Below are 20310 nucleotides of genomic sequence, written 5' to 3' on the forward strand. Positions count from 1 at the left end.
CAGCAGCAATTAGTCACCCACTGTCGAGGTGGGGCTGGGCTGCTCCTCTGTCCCTGCTGAGGTGGGAGCGCTCTGCTGCCCAAGTGAGGGTCCAAAGCAGCTTCTGGCACTCCTGGAGCGTCCGGATAGAGCCCTGTGTCCTTGTGAGTGCTATCTGATGGGCACACTCCCTGCCAGCACTTGCTAGGAAAGGGAGCGGCACAGCCCTAGGGCAGTACTCAGTCCTGAGCTGACCCCTGCTCCCCCAGAGCATGTGATGGCAGGGAAGAAAGAGGGTCTGCAGCCTCCAGCCTGGCCCAAACCCACGGCAAGGATTCACCTCCCACCAGGGTGATGCACCTGCAGCAGTTCATGCTTTCATGTGAGGCGAGTGCTGAGGTGGAGGGAGAGGTGCTCATCCCCAGGACGGTGGGTACCGCCCGGCAGCCCCCAGCACAGTGGTCCTGCGGGTCTGCACCAGGCTCAGCTCCAGCCAGGGGCTCATCTGGCAGTGCGGCAGCAGCAGGGACACTGGCAGCAGCCGGCTGCTGTCTGGGAAGGGGGGGCATAACGATGGTCCATCTCAGCAAAGGTAGCAGAGCATGAAAGTAATTTCACACTTTATTAAACAATTCAGGTGCCGGCTGCACAAGCCTGGAGCAAGCACTGCTGCTCATGCCTCTGCTCGCGTGGTGCAGCCCCAGGGCTGTTCTCCGTGAGGTTCAGCCCTCCCTCAGGCCACGCAACACCATGTTAACAAGGGCACAGCAAGCAGGGCCAGTGTGGGCTGCCGGGGGACCAGAGTGCCAGGGCTGCGGGCTGCAGGCTGTTTCACGTGGGCCACCCTGCTCACACGCACACGTGTGGGCACCTGCGGACAGCACAGCTACAGGCTGGCTCTGCTTGGAGCCAGCTCAACCTGGCAGTGGCGGCGAACTTGAGTACTATGCCTGCAAACAGTTCTGCTCGGGCTTGCTGTGTGTCCTTGAGCCTGGGGCACCTGCCCTGCTCCTGCTGGGTCCCCCCACTCCCCTCTTTCCCTGCACACTGCAGCCCTGTTGCGCCCCTACTCCCTTCCTGGCACCCCACAATGAAGGGATAAGTCGAGATTCGGGAGCCTAGGATTTAGGCTTCCCTGATGGCTGCTTTCCTCTTGCGCTTCCCCATGTGCTGGGTGCCCCAGCAGAGCCAGCGGGCACATCGACATCTGGGCATGCTGCCATGCTCCCTGCAATCTAGATGTCTCCATCTGGAGATATGCTTTGCAGCTCCCTACCTTGCCCAGAGCCACTGGCGCATCCCTGGGGACAGGCACGTCCCACAAGATAGGGGAGAACAGTCTGAGTTGCCACTGTCCCCCTCTCCAGCCCACGGCTGAGCTGGCACCCTGCACCGTGGGGACACGTCTGTGTGCTGTCACACCCCACGGGTGGATGATAGCCAAATGCTTGCACATCCAGGATATGAATCAGCCTGGACAGGAGTGCAGCAGCAGCTCCTGGACAGCCCAAGCTGCCCAGCAGGCTGCTCCACCAGCAGTCAGTTTGCAGGCAACAATGCCGGTCCCACTCTCCTGCCACCTTGCAGATCAGCCTCGGGGATGGCAAGGCACTAGCCTGGCATGTTTTTTCCTTCTCCCTTGCACAGCTCTGCTCCTGTGGTGCTTAGCCACGGCACAGTGGCACCCAGCCAGGGCAAAGCCTAACCTTGACCTGTCCTCCTGGTGAGAAGCTGTCCGTGCCCGGTTGTCCCCCCATGCCCCTGGCCACGAGCATGTTCCACTGGGCCAGCCAAGAGCATTCCTCCCCGGAGAGCCTGTCCTCACCAGGCTATTTAAAGGCACGCTTGTGCCCTTTATTCTCCCACGTATTTTGGCTGGAAGAGGCCTGCACCCTCTAGTGACTTCAAGAGGGCACTTCCAGGCTCAGGGCAGCAGTGGGTGCAACAAGTTCGGGTGAAATCATGGGAGAAATGAGGAATGTTGGCTCCCCATGCCCTGCAGCCAAGAACTGGGGTATGTCCTGGGGACAGACCCCATGGGGAAGGTCCCAGAGCAGAACTGGTGGATACCACAGAGCTCAGCTCACCCCTTTGGGTCCAGAAACTGAAGGAGCTTCACAAGCTAACTCCCTTTCTCATAGCAGGGATGTCCACAGCTCACTCCAGCTGCCATCGGGACCTCAGGGTAGGCAGGGCACTGGTGCCACCAACTGTTGGGCAGGGCGCAGGTGCTGGCTGCCTCACCACCATATGAAGGAGCCTCTTGGTGCCTCAGTTGCACCCAGCTTGAAGCAAAACTGTGCCATCTAGCAGGGGGCAGGCAGCTGGTGCCTGACAGAAGCATTGTGCCCCCAGTGTGCTGCCACCTCCTACACAACACCAGCATGTGGCTTACATACATCTCCTAGTGGGAGGTGCACGGGCTGTTTCCATCTTGCCCCCCATACCTGTCAGCTCTGTCAAGTGCTGGTAGATGGCCATTTGATGGGTAGAGCAGGGCTCCATGAGAGGCAGTGGGGATTAGAACTCCTCACAGCCACCTGCACCCCTTGTGCCGGCTGCAGGCTGGACACAGAGCTCCTTCTGGCCAGCATCAAGATGCAGGCAGCACCCGTGGTGCCTGGAGAGAGGAGAAGGGTAGTGGTTGTTCCAGAGCACGTGAAATCCGGAGTCTTGGTGAGTGGGATGGAGAAAACCCAACCGGTTTTATAAACTGCCTATCAAGTCCTGCCCACCCAGGCCTTTCAGTGGGCAGATCAGGGCACAGTTTCTTGGTGCTCCTTGTCCCATTGTCACTTTTCAGCCTCCGAAGGGACTTGGGCAACCATGGGCTGTGGAGCAGGACCTGCTCAAACCGCTGAGCCCTGCCACTGCCTGTGCTGGCGCGAGGCTGATTGCATGCATGTCCCACTGAGCTGGCAGGAAGGCGGCTTGGGAGGGAAATCCGACCTGATGTGATTTGATTAAGAACGGAAAAATCCGGAGGAGCCATCAGCAGCGACCTGGGTGTGTGGGCCCCACTACTGCAGGGTTGAGGCTGGGCGGATGAGCCTCAGAAACACATCCCCTGCCCAAGCAGTCCTCGTTCCCTCATCCTGCCCCCATCCTGCAGAGCCCATCAGCCTTTCCCCAGCCTAGGAGCAACCCCAAGGAATTTCCCTAGCTTCAGCACTGCTGCCCCTTCCCAGGCTTCGTGTGGGCGAACACTTGCCAGGGGCTTTCCCCCGGGTGGAGGCAGCAAGCCCCCAGCCTCCCTGCTGGAAAACCCTGCAGGAACAAAGGAGGTTGAGCCCCACTGGCGAATCCGCCCCGAACCTGGACCCAGACCCACAGGTGGGGGGCACAGCGAAAGCGAAGCAGTGTCTGGGGCCTGTCCCCACTTGCCTGTCCCCACACCATCCCTCCCCACGTGGTGCAAGCTCGGCTGAGGACACGCCACCCGGGCCCCATGCCCGGCCGCAGGGCAGCGCAGCGGGAATCCGCAGCCGCCTCGCCACCCAAGTGCGTTCTGTGGGGAGCCCGTGGGCTGCCGGGCAGGGAGCAGGAGCAGCGTGCCAGCGCTCGCCGGCCACACCAGTGCATCTTTGATGCGGGAAGCCCAGGGCAGCCCGCTCGACGCCAGGGTGCTGCTGGGATGGGTGCTGCTGGGGTGGGTGCTGCCACGCTCCCCTACCCGCGGGCAAGGGTGGGCAGCATGGCACCAGGGGCTGAGCTCTCCCTGCACCCTGAGGGTGCCCCCGAGTTCCGCTCTGCCCCCCCCCCGCCAGCCCTGCCCTGAGCCTCATCAGCATCGGGTGAGGGCGCGGCCCCAGCGCACCCCGTGAGGAAACTGAGGCACGGAGCCCCGACCGCTCGCGCCGCGCCGCCCGGCGCCGTGGGCGGCTCTGCCCTCTGGCGGCCACCGGCGGAGAACCGCAGCGCAGGCACAGCCCGTGGCGCAGCCCAGCCCCACGGCACGGCCCCACGGCACAGGCACAGCACAGCCCCACGGAACAGACCATGGTACAGCCCCACGGCACAGGCACAGCCCCACGGAACAGCCCCACAGCACAGTCACAGCCCCACCGCACAGCCCCACGACACAGGCCCACAGCCCAGCCCCACAAGACAGCCCATGGCACAGACCCACAGCACAGCACATGGCCCCACAGCACGGCCCCACAGCACAGCCCCACGGCACAGGCACAACCCCATAGCACAGGCACAACACAGCCCCGCAGCACATCCCCACAGCACAGACCCACAGCACAGCACAGACCTGAAGACACAGCCCACAGCATGGCCCCACAGAATGACCCCATGCCACGGGCCAATGCACAGCCCCACAGCACCACAACGCAGCCCCACAGAATGACCCCATGCCACGGGCCACGGCACAGCCTCATGGCACAGCCCCACAGCACGATGACCCGGCCCCACAGCATGACCCCAGGACGCGAGCCCAGCAGCACGGCGGGGCAGCGAGCCAGTACAGTGTGTAATAATGTCAGCAGATCACTCCCACCAAACAGCATCAGTGGTGTACATAGGGCTTCGCATCACCAGAGCTCAAAGTCCTCTCCAAGGGATCAGTACCATCATCCCTGCTGCACAGGGGGAAACTGAGGACAGGAGCAGTGCTCAGTGGCCACAAGGGCTGAGGAGGACCCTGGCCACAGGGCTCTGCTTGGTACCTTCCCGTTGCTGACAGCGCAGCCCGGTGCAGACTGGCATTGCCATGCCCTTTGGCAAGGTGTGAAGGCTGTGCTGTCGAAAGGACCATGATGGCACAGCAAGGTGGGCGCTCAGGCAGACGTGGTGTCCAGGTGAGGAGTGGGAAGCTGTGTCTCCAGGGCTGCTCCACCTTAGCCTCTGCATTCACTGTCAGCTCTGCTCCTAAAGCCCCTCTCCCAAGAGCCCCAGATGCTCCACACCAGGTTGAAGACCCCCTCTGCAGCACTGCACCCTTTGCAGCCCCATCCTCATCTTTCGGGGGGCAATGCTGCCTCCTCACCCTAAAGGAACACTTCTATCACTGACACGGATTTCAGCAAACACCTGGAAAACTGCAGCCACCTGCCCTCACTCCCTCATGCTTCTTTCCTCTGTGCAAACATGTCTGTGACATGGCACCCTCACATCTACCCATTAAAAAATGCCTCCCAGTCGCCATTTCTCACACCCACGTCCCCTTGGGCCATATTCTGCCAGCTGCTTCCCACCGCCATCCCAGTCTGGGGCCACCCCCCTCCAGCATCTCCTGCAACAAGACCTCGACTGCTAAGCAGACAGCTCTCATCCGATGAAGCCTATGCCCTTGGTTGTGGGCTGGCCATGCTCACACAGGCAAGCTCCAGCCTGCGGGCTCCTGCACCGGGATGGTCATCAGGTAGCTGGAGGGCACATAGCCCCTCTGGCCGTTCACCTCCACCAGGCTCCACTCTTTGCTCCCCTTCTTGTCGTGTGGCTCCAGCACCACTACCGGCTGCCCTGCTTGGAGGCTCACCTCCTGCTGACTCCGGGCTGTGAATGAGAAGCCGGCAACCACCTGCAAAAGGCAAGAGAAGGGTGGAGGAAACCCTTGTTGGATGTGAAGGTTAAAAGGGGGAAAGGAAAGTACATGTATGGCAGGGCAAGAGGCCATTTCCGAAAGGATGGAACACTATTGCCGTTGATGGGGGGACACTAGAGACCCCACCAAGCACAGTTCTCTTGCTCCTCTCACCCCAGGTCCCATCAAGGCAGACACCAGCCTCGTGAGGCACTCTGCCAGGGGCTGTGACACTGCCCTGCTAGGCACATGGCTGCACATGTACGACCACATGTGTGCTGGAAAAACAGATCCATTTTCCCACCCATGTGTTGCACACACAAGGACTAGCATGTAGCTGATGAAGTTGCTAGGAATGCCCCTGAGGGTGCTCCCCACTCTCACCTGGAAAGCTGGGGTGAAGGTGGCCACCTGGGGCCTGGGAGCTTCAGGTATTGCATATGAATGTCGCCTTCTCTCTGTGCTGGTCTCCAGGGTTGGCATCTGCATCCCAGGCTGCTGGCTTTGTACTGGCCGATAGGGCTGGAGCTTTCCAGCAGGCACAAACCCTCGGGGACCTGGAGGACACACAAACACACAGGTCATGGGACCCTGCTGCTTGGCCCATGTAGGACCAGTTGGAGGAGAGAGGAATGACAACTCAGCCAGTGCCTGGCATGGCACAGCAGCCCTGTTCAAATTCACATATTGCTAGGGGATGTCCAGCAGCAAACCCCCCCAAAAAAGGGTTTAGAGATGTTTCTGTGTGCACGGGATTCTCCTTCCCAGCCACAACAATTCACAAGGGCTCCCTTGGGGAATAAATGGGGAAACCTGAACTTCAGAGTAATGGCTGCGGGTACAGCTGGCCAAGCAGAGGTGGGTTTGGGCTGAGCAAACCCAGGAGGGGAGGACCCAGGAAGCAATGGCCCCGGGTTTCATTCAAGATAAAGAAGTGGTTTGGGTTTGGTCTCTGACCCTGGTGCCGAGGTGGGGAGAAGCTCCCTGTAGTGCTCACAGTACCTCCAGCATCCACCAGCCATCTGCTCGTGTTCCCCTTAGTGTCCACGCTTTGCAGCAGAGCTACAATCTGTCCTCTTTGCAAGGTCAGGTCCAAGTCTTTGCTGCCACTGATGTTGCTTGTCACTTGGTAAAGCTTGTCTGGCCCATGTTTGCTCACAAGGGAAAGGACCTTTCGCTCTTCAGCAGGGTTCAGAGGCTGGTGGGGAGCAAGAGACACAGGAGCACTTGATGAGACTCACAGGAGACTGAGGCACTCCATGTATATGTGCCCTCGTTTCTGCAGCATCACGTCCCAGTGAGACATTAGAGGAAAAAACCCTTCACACTAATTATCTGCTCTACTCATGGTTTGGAGATGAGTGTCCAGAAACAGAAGAGCTGAGAATGTTTCGGCCCTGGTTATTCCCAACCATCTGCTGTCGGGCTTCAGGGGAATCACTGTGGCTGTGGGAACCCCCTGTGTGACTTTCTGAGCCAACGTCCTCCCCAAGGAGATGCTCTGCACAGGGAAGCCACAGTTCTGCCTCTTCATTCGGCTGGCCTGAGACACCCCCTTCCCATCTCCTACCTGTGCCTCTGGGATCAGAGTGACTGTCTCGAATGCCTGGCAGAAGGTACGGAGCTGAGCACCAGACTGCTTCAAGGTGTCTTCCATCATCTTCCAGAAACTGGGCAGAGGCATGTGGCTATGGGGCATCTGTGAAGACAGACCCTGAGATCAGAGAAGGCTCTAGGGAGGGGAAAAGCTGTGGGTAGGGTCAAAAGAGAAAGAGCAGGAAGAATAGGGCTGAGAAAGCAAGAGAACAGATTTTGCCACTAAAGATGCACCTTGAACCTAGGATCAAACTGCTTATCTTTGGCTTTGAGCCACCTTTCCTGGGCAGGGCCATCACGCACTAGGCTCTTGGGCTGCACTTAGCCCACCGCAAGAGTCTTTGAGACCTGCTGTCCTGACCCAAGCCCACAGTCTGTCCCACTTGCCTATAAAGGGAGACAGGTGGATAAAGCTCCAAGGTAGGCATCTGTAGTATAAGCATCCCCCCTCATGAGTAGGTGTATATGAGCAGTGCCTGAGAGGATATCTCCACGTGGCTGCATATACTCCTCACCTTGGTCATAGCACACCAGTGCTATGCTGTCCTGGGCTGTGGACTAGCCTGACCCATTATGTTTGCAAACAGCAGGCTCAGAGAGTGTCTATGCAGTAAGGAGTCCTGCAAAATATCTCCCAGGGGTTAGGAATTCGAGGGATGCTAGTTCCTCAGGCCAGGAGCTGTCTTTGCTCTTTGCCTTCCCAGCACAGAGCTCTGGAGAGCTCAGAGTTCACACCAATCTCTCAGGTACCACATCAATAAATTACCAGTGATGTCCTCAGAGAGAGAGCATGACAGTTCCTGTCAGTGAAGAAAATTTGGCTTTCCCCAGCTGAAGAGGAGAAGAGATCACTTAAAAATGCCAGACAGGGAGCTGTGTCTGCAAGGGTGGGCTTGGGCTGCACCAAACCTTCAGTGCTCTAATGTCTGAGTCACACTCCAAGCCTGAAGAAGGCAGGTCTGGCTCAGCAAGTGCACCAGTTTGGGCTCACATACCCAGGAGTCAGTCTTACCTGCTCCAGCTCCTTTTCTGCCTGTTGCAGGACCTGGGCAGCCAAGTCCCGTTGCAGGGTGCTGAGGGAGCACAATATTTGCCCTAAGAGTTGCAGAGCCACTTGGTTGAATCGCGGGAGCTCGGCCACAAGCAAGGCGTTGATGGCAAGGTAGGTGTTCATGGCTGCCTCCTCATCATACGTTACGCTGCCCATCTCAGTCTTCCGTTCCTGTATCTCCTCATAGTCCAGCAGCTTGTCCAGGCGCTTCTTGACCAGCTGCTGTGGCCCCACCAGCATGTCTGAGAGGCTGCAGAGAGGCTGGCAGACCAGCTTGTCCAGCCGTCGCTTCTGTGGGGTAAGAGAAAGGATATCTGCATGTAAGTCCCTCAAAGAGGGCTGAGAGTCTATATGGGGCACTGTCTTACATGGAAGAAAAGGCTCATGGACCTGAACAGCTTGTGTGGAATGCAGGGCATCTGAGGCATCCTTGCCTGAAGGTGCATAGGTTGCCAGGCGAAGCAAACCCTTGGTAGAGAGCAGTCATGTGTGCCACGATTCAAAACTTGTGCTCTATGCACATGATCGGGTAGGACTCTCACGTGCAAGGTCCCATGGGCCAAGGAGGGTGCTGCAGTGACTGTCCTAGGCAGGTCACAGTGTCCTGGTTTGATGGAAGCCCTCAGCCCAAGGTCTGTGTGGTTATCCCACACAGCTACCCTCGCTCCCTGTGCCGGGGCACCCCGGGGATGCCGGCACCCTGGTGTGGGGTTCAGGCTGCCCTGCCACACTCTTCGCTGCTCAGAAAACCTCGACAGCGTTCATGGTGGGAGCCACCCAAGAGGGAGTCCTGGATTACCCAGCAGCGGTGGTGGAAAGAGGCAGGTAAAGGGCTCTTGGGCTCCTAAAGGCAAATATGGATGCCCGCAAGGTGTGGGTAGGTTGGACTGAGGTTTGGCAGCAAACTTCTTGTGTGAGTCAAATAAACAGTATGCCTCATTTTCCACCATCCTGTGCTCCAGTGCAGCCCTGCCTGCATGGCTGGCCATGAAGACATCAGGGCCCTGGAGACACTCATAGTCTTTAATGGCTCACACCAGCCTCACCTAAGGCCACCTCCCACCCCATGCCCACAGCCCATTTAAGGGCCTTCAGCTGCTGTTGAGTGTTGTTCTGGGTGTGCTTGTTTCTGCCTCTATCTTCTGGGAGAATCTTGGACCTCTGTTGTAGATAGCTCAACTCCTAGGGAGACACCTTGGATGGACACTACAGATTGTCTGCAGTCGTGGGTGGACATTAGAGCTGCTTTGTGGCCATGTCTCTGGCCCTGTCTCCTCTTTGCTGCCCTGCCCTGGGGGAGCAGCCAGCCCCTGCTGTGCCCCAGCAGAAGATTTGAGAGCAATGCTTGGCTGTGACCCTGAAGGAGATCTACAGGAAAGGAGCACTCACAAACTCTGGGAAAACGGTGCAATGGAGGTGTTCTGCAAAGCGACGGTATTGCTGGGCAGGTCCCTCGTCGATCTGCAGCTCACGCTTGTGTGGAGTGGGCAACAGGAACGCCTGAAAGGGAGAAAGCCATCAAACCTGACTTGCAGAAGCTGCCTAAAGCTAACTAATCCATCTATGACCTATCCCTGTGCTCCCAAAGACAAGCCAATGTTCAAGCTTGGGTGGTCTGTGCTAGGAGCCCAGTGAGACTGATGCTCTGGGCTACTCTTGTCTGCAAGCCAGGGAGCTCACTCAGGTGTTAACAAACCTCTCCCCTTGAGCCAGGGCCATGCACTGGCTTGCATAAGCACTATTACCCCAGCAAGGTGGCCAGGGCTTCCAGGCAGCCTGCCCCAGCTTGATTCTGTGATATTTGGGTTTGGTGGTTGGGTTTGGTGGTTCAGCAGGTCTGCAGAGTTTCTTGTATTTAAGCACAAAATTTTCCCTCTGCGCAGAGGGTGAGATTGGGGCTAGGAAAGGGGTGGGGTGAGACCCTCCTTCCCTTAGAGTGTTTGCTCTAATGTTAACCCTGTGGGCAGCAGCTTCTCTCCTGCCTGGAGGCTTTCCATCCCTCGACTTGTTATTTTCTGAACCCTCTGCATTTCCTGAGACTTTCCTAATAACAGTCTCTGGAGACTGCAAGCTTTGCCATCACTCATGCCTTCATTTCCCTTGGTTGCCCCAAAGGATTTCCATGAGAAAATCATAGCAGCTACTGGACCAGGTGATCTCAGAAAGGAAGTTTGTTGTCGGGCCTGATGTGGGGACACTTCTGCATTATACCTGTTATTAGTGCAAGAATTCCCAGGCTGAACAACACTGAGCCTTTCCAGCTATTTAAATGCCTTGAAATAATGATCAGTTTAAGGACTGAATAGTCTCAAATGACACCCAGCTCAGACTGGGTCAGCAAAGCCTCAACTTTGTTTCAAGCTCCTCTGGTCCTGAGCAGTTCTTGGATGTTATGCAAGTCCCTGGCACAACAGTACATTTTAGCTGAGAGATGCAAGTCCCTGAACATTCCCAACCGCTAGTGGCTTCCACAGGGCTTGAAAGTATCCTGCAACCACAAGAAACAGGTCCTGAGGCCTGGATGGGGCCAGGCCCCTGCAAGTGGCAAGGGTTTTACCTCTAAATGACCCAGGTAGGATGCCACATTCTCCTTCAGCATGGCCACGCTGGATACCACACACTGGAACTTCTCCTCCAGGTCATCATACTCCTTGTCCTCTGTCTGCAAGACAAAGGGCAGCTGATCCCCAGCGCAGGCGGCCCAGGCAATGCCCTGGCAGGGTTGATGCCCCTCACTGCATGCTGATGCAAAAAGCAATGAGGCACCTGCCTGACACGCACAGTGCTGGGGACAGGCAGGGGAGACCCTGAGAGGCTCCAGGAATCTAAAGATGGAAAAGATGCTTGGCATGCATGCAGAAACAGGGCTTTCGGTGTGGTTGTGGTGCTGGGGAACACCAAGGTGTCTTTCCTTTTACTGGGGTGTCTGAGGTCCTGTGGGTCTTTCAGGGGCCAAAGTGCTCCCCTGCAATGCTCTGAGGCAGGAAGCGAGGTGCATATCTGCATGCCTTCTACCCCACTGATCCTTGGCATCAGGGACCAGGAGCCAGTCTTGGGCTGCTGGAAAATGGGACTGTGTCTCCTGTGACAGCATGGGCCACTGGGTGTCAGCATCGGCCACCCTGCTCTCCCTGTCCTCGTTGGCAGTGTCTTGGGAGGCAGTGGAAAGCCTCAGAAATGACCCAAAGAGAGGCACTGCATCTGTGGTTGATGGGGTTTGGGCTGCCAGCTGCCTACCTTGGCTACAATGCCAGCCTCGTGCATGAGGAGACGGCTCAGGCGTGTGGTCTTCTTGGCAATGGAGTGCGTGTTGAGGCGCGCAAAGCGGTCCCGGAGGGTCAGGTGCTCAGCCTTGTTGTATTTGGTTGCTGCCTCGGGTGGGGGCACACAAGGTGGGAGAAAAAGAAGATCAAGAGAAGAAACTTCAGGGTAGCATACTCGGTAGCCTGTGCCAGCAATGCGGGTGAGCAGCACCCAGGCCTGGAGCTCACAAGTCATGATCAACAGGATAAGCACAACCCACATAAAAGAAGGGGAGCCCCGAGGAAAGTACATTGAAAACCAAAATGAAGAGCAAGCTCCTATTTGTGGGGAGCCTGATTTCTCCTATCCCAAGGGCAGGACTGTTCCTTCCCAGCTCCAGGAATGCACATAGGCTGGTTTTGTGCTCAGTCCCCCCATGCCACCCTGCTCCTGCAGCCTTCAGGTCTTGCCCAGAGTGGCATTTGCAGGACAAGAGCGGGGCTGGGAGCTGCCTACGTGAGCCTGCGGGGAGCAGGGGTGGAGAGCAGGAGAGCTTTGAACTGATTTAAGTGGGAATTAGTGCAACACCAAGGGGAGACAACTGGGGCTGGGCTGTCCCAGACACCATGCCCCCTGCCCGCTCACCTACTTCTCTGCGCCGTTTATACTCGTTGATATTGGCATTGACCTGGGCCATGGCATGGACAGCTGCCTGTAGGGCTGGGTAGGCGCTGGCGCTGGTCGAGGTGTTCTCCAGGATCTTCCCCAGCAGCAGAGGATATTTGGTGACCCTCTGCACGGGCATCACCAGGAAGAAGCTGAGGTCTGATGCGCCTGTGTGAGGCCTGACAGAGAGAGGAATTGCTCGAGGTCGGTGTGGAGGGCTGACCCCAGATTCTCTGCAAACATTTTGGGGAGAAAGCAGCCTCTTTCCAGCTGCAAGGGAGCTTTGCTGCCTTGGACCCGCAGGGGAGCTGTGCCCTGGAGCTGCGAGGGGTTTCTGGCTGTGAATCCCTGAATCCCTGTTCCCTGCCAGCTGTGGGAGTGCTAGGAGTGGACGCTGTCTCTGCCAGCCCCGAAGGCAGTGCCAGCCCCAGGCGGGCACCCTGCCTCCCCGAACAGTGCGGCGCTTGTCTAGCTGGGAGGCACGGGATCAGTGCTTGCTCCAGGGGCAGTGGGGGGGGGGGGGGGGGGGAGGCAAAGTGCAAGCAGGCTGCAAGCAGGACTCCCCTTCTACCAGCACGCAAGTCATTGCTTGTTATGGAATTACACTGACCATGCCCGAAAACAGAGCAGCAAAACCCAGCAGCTACTCTGCCAGCACTCCTGCTTCTCCTGGATCCAGCAGTGTTTGTGACCCCCTCAATAGTTCAGAAGGGGTTCAGCAAGTCCCTGAGGACCAACCCATCTCTCCGGTTAAGCTGGGGAACACGTGTCCTCTTTGGATTGTGAGTGACGTGAGGGTGTGGAGCTGGCAGGAGCTGTGTATGCCACCTCATCCCTTGCTTTGGGGTCCACCATAAAAGACCACCAACCTGTACTGCTGCTTTGGCAAGTGGCCCCGAGGGTGCAGGACAGGCTCTGGGGACTACACCAGGTAATACTACAAAGGTGACGGCTGTGATAATACACTCAGCCTGGTGGCACGTACCCATGCAGGCAGCTTGTGCCAAAAGAAGTGCAAGACCAATACGTAAATCATGGAGAGGGAGGGGGTGGTCTCAGGAGCAGGTACCTACACTGTTGCACTCAGGGTCTCCAAGATCTCCTCCTGCAGCCTGGGGTCCTTGCGGTAGCTCTCCACCAGAAGGAGCGCATGCTCATAGCTGGCACAGTAGATCTTGTAGACGGTTTCCATCTCGTCCTTGAACTCCTGGAACAGGTTGCCTGGAGGAGGAGAGCAAGGTTAGAAAGGGCATTCCTTTCCTATGACCTTTCCTAGGCAGAGGTTTCTCCCCAGCCAGCTGGAAGGGTGAAGCCAGCAGAGCAGTGCCAGCCAAACATGGCAGGGCAGCCCTTCAGTTCAGGCACCTTCACTAAGATGGGCCTGATGCTGCCCCCTCACTTTCTGCACACTTTGCCCCTCTTGGGGTGAGCATGGCGGCTGCCCATGTACAAAAATGTGCAGATGGCAGCACTTCCCTGAGGCTCAGAGCCGAAGGAGACACAGGAAGTGTGGGAGGCGTTGGGGTGGATGGGCTGAGGCTGCACCCAGGCACAGCAGCGGCATCAAAGGTTCCCGTCTGCCTGTGCCAGGGAGGTCTTGGCATTGCCCCACTTACTGATGTAGAGCAGCTGCTCATGTTCCTGGGTGGCTGAGGCCTCCAGCCTCTTCAGAAACCGTCTAGAGACATGGAGGATGTCATCAGTGTTAGAAAAAAGTCCTTCCAGGTCGAGATCAGGCAGCTAAAGGGAACAAAGATGTTCTGGGGTAAGCCAAACACATCAGATAAGAGGTGGATTGTGCCTCCTGGAGGCACTCATACCATTCTGAGCATGCATGTCCTTCCAGCTGTCCCAGACTGCATCCAAGGAGCCTAACAATGCTCCACTTCAGGAGGCACTGGAGATGCTGAGACCTGGCTGTGCTCCTGAGTGGGGCTAAGAGGCCTTTTCACATTACAGATGTAGGACAGCTATAGTAGGTCAGACTCAATGTCTGTCCAATCCAGCATCTCCGCTGATGGGGGAGGCTGAGAAGGTGAGCATATGATGCAGTGATCTGGATGTGTTCCAGCTCTTAACAGATTCACTCTATGGTCCCCACCCTCCAGGCAGGGGAACAATACCCTCTCTCACCTGCTTCTTCTGGAGGTGTGCACGGATATCTGACACACAAAGCTGGATGTTGTGGACATAGCTGGCCTCGGTGGTGATGAGCTCCTCCACAGCCAACCGCTGGCTGAGCTCCATCCTCTCACAGGCTGTCACCTCCTCGTAGATGGCCTCTTCAGGCTTGGCTGCGTCGTCAACGTCGGACTCTGCCCCATGGATGCTTGCCATCTCAGTAGGACGTGGTGCTCTGCAGAGGGTGGTGGCAGGGGATTAGGGACAGGCACTCCAGTGCCCGCCCTGGCTCAGTGCTCACAGTCCCTGCCCTGTGCCATCCCTGTGATGCACTCTTCCAGGGCACACGCAAGCTATCTGCATTTACGAGCAAGGCATGACAGTCCAAAACCATAAAACGCTGCGAGCCAGGAGCAGGCTGGTTGCGAAGGGCAGACACCCACACATGGCAGGCAGGGACTTGCCGCACACATACACAAACTCCAGCAACCGTGTGCAGAAGCAAGGTGCGGGCAAGGGGAGCCCCAGCGGCAGGCAGGCACTCGCCTGGCACTGGGTCTGCGCAGCGGCTGGTCCCCAAAGTCAGAGTGGGGTTTGACTGCCACAGCTAGCTGTTCCCTCCCTGCCTTGGCTGTCAGCGCCTGGCATGTTTCCTTGCCTTCAAGAGTCCTATTCAAAGGCTGTTTTTGCAGTGCCTGAACAAGAGGCATTTCTGTGGCAGGGAGAGATCTTTTAAAAAGAAGATCTATAGGGGAAGAAATGGGTGAAGTCATGGGTGGCTCTGCCAGAGATGTTGGCAGCCCCTGGTCCGCAATGCCCGTGTGCTGCCCAGCACAGATCACACTCCTCTCCTCTCTGCCCACGGAGAGTGTGAAAACTCAGAGGTGACTCATGCTGTTTCCATCTCAGAGAACATTCTCTGCTCTAACTGATGCCAAGGAAGATGGAGCAGCTCCCAGAGCATCACAGATAGTGCTCAGTCTCAGGCAGGAGGCCTTGAGAGAGAAACAGGACACAGCCCACGCCAGTGCAGCATACAACTTGTCTGGATGCAGATGCTGGCCGGAGGGAGAGATGCTGCCGGGCGGCCTGCCTGCGGAGGCTGTGAAGGAGGTGAAGAGCAAAGGCAGGGTAGATGTAGCTTGGCAGGACAAAAGTGAGATGGCACAAGCAGCAGCACAGGAAGGGCAGCTCTGGATTTGCCCTCCACCACCTGCACAGCCACTGCAAACCTCCATGCCTGACCATCAACGAGACCGCATCAGGCCAGGTGCCTATTTTGGAGGCCGCAGCCCCAGGCACCTGCAGTGGGAGCAGGGAAAGGGGCTGGCAGGACAGCCCAAGCCTCTGCTGGGGAATGGTCCAGCTAATACGCAGGCGATGTTGTTGCAAGCCCTGGGCAGGGTGAATGTCTCCCCTGGCACATGCCCACAGCTGCACCAGAGAAGAGCTGAGTTTGGCACAGCAAGCACATTCCTGTGAGAAGGTATAGGGCTTCTGCATGCCTCACAGGGGCATGTTACCCTTCCAGCTGTCATTCCTGCCCTCTGCAGATTTGGCTGCCACCCTTGCCTGTGGAATGGCATTAGCTGCTATGGGACATGGGGAGCAGGAGACACTTTCCTCTGTCCTTTTGAGTGCCTCTGAGGTGTCCAGGCAGAAGGATGTCCATCAAGGACTATTGGACAAGCTCAGCGTCCTCTGTCTGGGAGTGACAGCAAAATCTTTTCTCAGAAGAAAGGCTGGAGTGGAAGCAGGGGGAAAGACATGATCTGAGACACCCCTTGAGTCCTGGAGAAATGTCCTGCAGCTCAGGGGCATGCAGGCACTGGGGTGTCATTGGTCTCTGCGTCAGCAACCCCCTGAACATGCCACTGCTTGTTCCCCTCCCCTCACCCTCCCAGCCTGCAGCATCAGAGGAACAAGGGAACTGAGCAAAGCTAGAAGAAGCATTTATGGGCAGCACTGGACCAGGCAGAGAGAGCAGGAGCAGGTTCCATTCCCCAGCTCTCTTCCCAGGCAGCCGTCTGCCTTTGGCATGTCACTGCCACCTCTGAGCATCCCTGTCTGTAAAGTGGGGACCAGGCAGCGTCCCCGGTCGGACTCAGAGACGCACACGCAGGGGATGCTGTGGCTACGGAGATCTCGGCATGCGAGGCCGGTGGCAGCTCCCACCCTGTGTCCCAAGGGGAGGGCACCACCATGGCTGTGCCTTCCCCTTGCTCCCTACACTGCTCCAGTCCCGGAGCCACCTCTGTGCTCCAAAACCCAGGCTCTTACCTGCGGAGGAGGCAGGAGCTGGTGCCGGGGAGCCGTGGCGAGCTGCAGCGAGCTGTGACTGCTCTCCTGCTGCCTGCGGGAAGTTAATGATAAACAAGCTGTGCCGCAAGCAGGGTGACACGGCTGGCGTGGGCAGAGCGGGTCAGCCCATGGCACGGAGTGACGGCACCCATGCACCTGCTGCTGCTGAGCTCGGGCCTCGCCACCCCAGCCGGCTGCGGGGCTCGGGTGCAGGGACGCGGGCCGGCAGTGCTGGTCAGATGAGCAGCGACGCATTCGCTGCGCAAGCCCGACCGCAGCGGGGAGACTGGCAGCTGGCCAGCCAGGCAGCCGGGCTGGCAGCGGGTGTTCACCGCCTGCGCCAGCAGCCAAACCCGCCTGGGAGCGGAGCTGGGGAAAGCGAGCCGGGGGAGTCGCTGCAGTGGCAGTGGCAGTGGCGAGGGGCTCTCATCTGCAAGATCAGCTGGTCCCCGAGAGCTATGGCTGGGTCTGTATTAGCTTCCAGCACTACAGCCACAGCCCCCCCCTTTTCCTTCTGTCCATCCTCTAACTGTGGTGTCACGCAGGCAGCGACACGGCAGCCCCCAGTGTCCTCGTGATCAGGCTCTGAATGGAGAGAGGGGACACACACGGCTTGCTCCTGCTGTAAATAGAGAGAAGTCCTCTGTGTGCTTTTATGGCCCTGCTACAACTTCAGTCTGTGGCCACCACAGTACTATCTAGGGGAGCCTAGCTGGTGCTCTGTCCCTCTGCTCTGCCATCACTTCCGAGCTCATGGAAAGCTTGGAAAAAGGAAAAAGGTTTGGAGCAAACAGAAACAAAAATATATAACCGAGGAAGTGGTTGCACAGATTGTGCCTTTGGGAGCTAGTGGCTATTTGGCATGAAGTTGGTTTGTTTTCCTGTGAGGTGTTTACATCCTTATAAACAAGCTATTAAAAAGACAGAACCTGATCTGCAGCCAGCTGGGAGCTTGTCCCCAGCCTAGCCACAGGGAGGGGACAGCAGCACCTGGGTTATTCCAGGCTGACCCACAGCATCCAAGAAGTGTCACAGTAAAAAAGACTCGGTCTTTCAGTGACTCACGGAGGTCACAGACAGCGTCTGTGTCTAGAGTCAAATCTCCCCGTGGGCTAGGATGAGCTCCCTGGCACAGCCCTTCTCTCTGGGTCCACCCGCCCTTGTCCTTGCGCTGGAGGGATGCTGCAGCATACAGGAGCAGTTCTGGATGGCTAAAGAGGGCAGCAACACAGCAAGAGCAGCCAGGGATGGGAAAGGCAGAAGCACTGATGCCCAGGCTGCTCTTCAGGCAATAGGCCAACACACAGTGACGGCCCCTGAAGTGCCTTGGGTAAAACCACCCGATGAGAGCAGTCTCCCTGCTGACCCACGCCGTATAGGCTTCAGGAGAGACATGCAGCCACAGGAAAGACCCACACACAGCTGGGCAGCAAGAGCTTTACCTGGCTGTGGCCCTGGGGAGACAGGTGTTGTCCTTCCTCCCTTGTAGGGGGTAGCAGGGATTCAGTCCTTGCCCAGGTGCATTCTGAAGTGGCAAAATATCTGGCCCATCTGTCCCCAACTCAAGGCCCATTACCACCACCTTGCTCCCATCAGCAGTCTCGTGACTATCGCACCAGGGCACAAAGCGTGCTCTCATGGCTGCTGAGGGAGTCCCAACAGGGCAGCATTCATCCCGTGGATGACATCCATGTCCTGCCAGAGCCAGCACAGCGGGGCGCATCCCTAGCCATCAGCTCCACCCCAGCCGGTTCACTCCATGGGTGTTGCCTAGGACATATTTTCCATTCCAGTCCAGTTTTTCAGATGATGAGTAGCCTGGCTCCGGCAAGTTCCTTGCACGATGGCCTCACCATCAAGTCCTGTGGGAAGCAGCTGAAGCCTCCTTGCTCCTTAGTGCAATTCATTTCCTTCCTGCTGTGCCACCGGCCTCACGCTCCTCCAGTCCAGCCCTGGGCTGGGGCTGATTGGGCTTCATTTGGCTCGCCCAGGTCTCTTGGAAACTGGCAGCACCGTCACAGCCCTGTCACCACCCTGGGGCTACCCAGGGAAGCATGAGAGTAGGCTGGCTGCCCTGGCTTGGCTCTTAGAAGGTAAAATCAAATAGGCACCACCCGGTTGAGCACAACTGTTTGTGTCTCCGGGTGAGATGTTCTGCTCAGGTTATGTCAAACCAAAGAGTCTCAGTGGGGTGGGCTGTCCCACAGCACTCTTGTCATAAGTGGTTGTGTAGTCTTGTGGGCAACCAGCACTCCCACCCTGCAAACCTGGCAAGGTGTGGGACTGTACAGGAGATCGTGCGTGGGTCCCTGCAGCTGCTGCAGTGGGAGGCAGGGAGGCAGGGCTGCCTTCTCCTGCCACAGAGCCAGGTTTGTGTAATCTCATAGCAAAACTGTTTTTAAAGGGTGCTTCTTGCAGAGCAAAGGTGAGCAGCCTTCATGGCACCGCTCAGCTCTCTTCATACCCACTGCCATGGCAGGAGCGCTCTGCCAGCTCTTTTCCGGCAATATTCAGAAAAAAACAACACCGAGCTGTTGATGGGACACAGTCGCCCCACTGACACCCTTTGTGCGCTGACCACAGACACAGTCCAGAGACTGGAGAAACATCTGCTTGATTGTGCTGGGCTCCAGCTTAAAACAGGAATCATGGTAAAAACATCAGCAAGAGGGAGGCAGGTTTGCAGGGCAGCAGGCAGGAACACGTGGTTTGCCAGCACATATGCAGACATCCTGGGAGAAGGTACCACCTCAGCCAAGAAGGTGGTTATTTCCTCTCTACATCTCACCCCAAACTTCTGCTGGCTGCTGAAAAACCATTTGCTGTTGACAAGGATTTTCCCAGCTACTCAAAACTGAAAGCTCAGACTATTTGGATGAAAGCAAACGCCATCAGGGGGCTCTCTGGGAACACACCAGATAAGCCTTGAGTCAGTCAGGGCTTACTCAGAAAACAAACACAACTTCCAGCCATACAAAGCACAACAGTTCAGGCTATGCTTAATAACAGCAGGCAGGGGTTCCTCTCAGAGCAGCAGGTTTGCACAGGAAAGTTACATTTCCTGTACTTAATCTTTTCCATTATTACTGTTCTGTGGATTTCTTTCCCGTCTTGAAAGGGCTTCACGACCACATGCCGCTATCAGCCATTCATGGTAGAAATGAAAACACAAGGAAAAAAATAGCAGCTCAAGAATGTGCTTGCAGGTGCGTCCTAATCACAAATCTTCCTCCCACACTGCAGGTCTAGGAAGTGGACTTTGCCTCCAACATCCTTGCTTGCGTGCACTGTGCAAGACAGGGGAATTTGAGCTGAGGTGCTGGAGAAAGGAGGAAAAAGCCCATGAAATGAAATGTCTTCATTCTGTTGAGCTGGCCATCAGCATGAACAACTCCTGAAACACCACATAGATTTTATTCCTTTCTCTTCCTTCTTCCCTTCCTAACTAATGCAACCCATGCTTAAATCCTCCACAGGAGGGAAGAAGGACTGTGCATACCTGCTTGGGATAATCCCATCTCCTTCACCAGAGCCACGCTGAGAGCTTGCTCCTAAGCAGGTAGAAATTGTATTAGCTCCAGCTGGAAGGAGGAGCTGCAGGCTCCAGTCTCCTGGCAGGGAGGCACTGCCTGTGCCAAGAGGCAGAGCACAGCCTGAAAATAATCAGATAGAATTTGATCTGAGAAAAAAAAAAAAAAAAAAACAAAAAAAAAACCCCAAACCCAAAACTCAGCTCTTTATTTCTAAGAGTTTTATTTATGGGCCTTAGGCAGATCTCCTTTGTGGAGGAAGCTTCAAACCCCATGGCCTCTCAGTGGCTACA

The 20310-nt window shown here is 56.9% G+C and overlaps 2 protein-coding genes across 4 annotated transcripts; both read right to left on the minus strand.

The window, feature by feature from the left end:
* Nucleotides 1-3107: 3107 nt before the first annotated feature.
* On the minus strand, nucleotides 3108-20020 carry ARHGEF37 (Rho guanine nucleotide exchange factor 37). 3 transcript variants are annotated; one of them, XM_054079869.1, is made up of 14 exons: nucleotides 19987-20020; nucleotides 16467-16539; nucleotides 14199-14421; nucleotides 13682-13805; nucleotides 13139-13286; nucleotides 12045-12244; nucleotides 11394-11524; nucleotides 10714-10818; nucleotides 9546-9656; nucleotides 8118-8447; nucleotides 7080-7208; nucleotides 6512-6707; nucleotides 5894-6066; nucleotides 3108-5506 (listed from the first exon to the last, which is right to left on the minus strand). In XM_054079869.1, exons 1-14 carry the CDS (start codon nucleotides 20003-20005, stop codon nucleotides 5297-5299), a joined length of 2172 nt encoding a protein of 723 aa, XP_053935844.1. In that variant the 5' UTR covers nucleotides 20006-20020; the 3' UTR covers nucleotides 3108-5296. The 3 variants fall into 3 exon arrangements, with proteins under 3 accessions (XP_053935844.1, XP_053935845.1, XP_053935846.1); XM_054079870.1 differs by lacking the exon at nucleotides 19987-20020 and adding an exon at nucleotides 16644-16877; XM_054079871.1 differs by lacking the exon at nucleotides 6512-6707 and having other exon boundaries at nucleotides 5320-5506.
* Nucleotides 3114-4493, minus strand: LOC128853646 (uncharacterized). Its single transcript, XM_054079873.1, has 2 exons — nucleotides 4366-4493; nucleotides 3114-4293 (listed from the first exon to the last, which is right to left on the minus strand). Exons 1-2 carry the CDS (start codon nucleotides 4491-4493, stop codon nucleotides 3114-3116), a joined length of 1308 nt encoding a protein of 435 aa, XP_053935848.1.
* Nucleotides 20021-20310: the final 290 nt, after the last annotated feature.

Source organism: Cuculus canorus, chromosome 14 (assembly GCF_017976375.1).
Source record: "Cuculus canorus isolate bCucCan1 chromosome 14, bCucCan1.pri, whole genome shotgun sequence".
In the NCBI taxonomy this organism is placed as follows: domain Eukaryota; kingdom Metazoa; phylum Chordata; class Aves; order Cuculiformes; family Cuculidae; genus Cuculus; species Cuculus canorus.

Coding starts and splice junctions, on each gene's coding strand:
- LOC128853646 (XM_054079873.1), bottom strand. CDS start 4,493: ATGCTGTTTGGTGGGAGTGATCTGCTGACATTATTACACACTGTACTG. Junction 4,294..4,365: donor ATCGTGCTGTGGGGCTGTGC/CATGAGGCTGTG, acceptor GTGGGGCTGTGC/ATTGGCCCGTGGCATGGGGT.
- ARHGEF37 (XM_054079869.1), bottom strand. Junction 13,287..13,681: donor TGAGCAGCTGCTCTACATCA/GTAAGTGGGGCA, acceptor CTCCTCCTCCAG/GCAACCTGTTCCAGGAGTTC. Junction 7,209..8,117: donor CAGAAAAGGAGCTGGAGCAG/GTAAGACTGACT, acceptor CTGTCTTCACAG/ATGCCCCATAGCCACATGCC.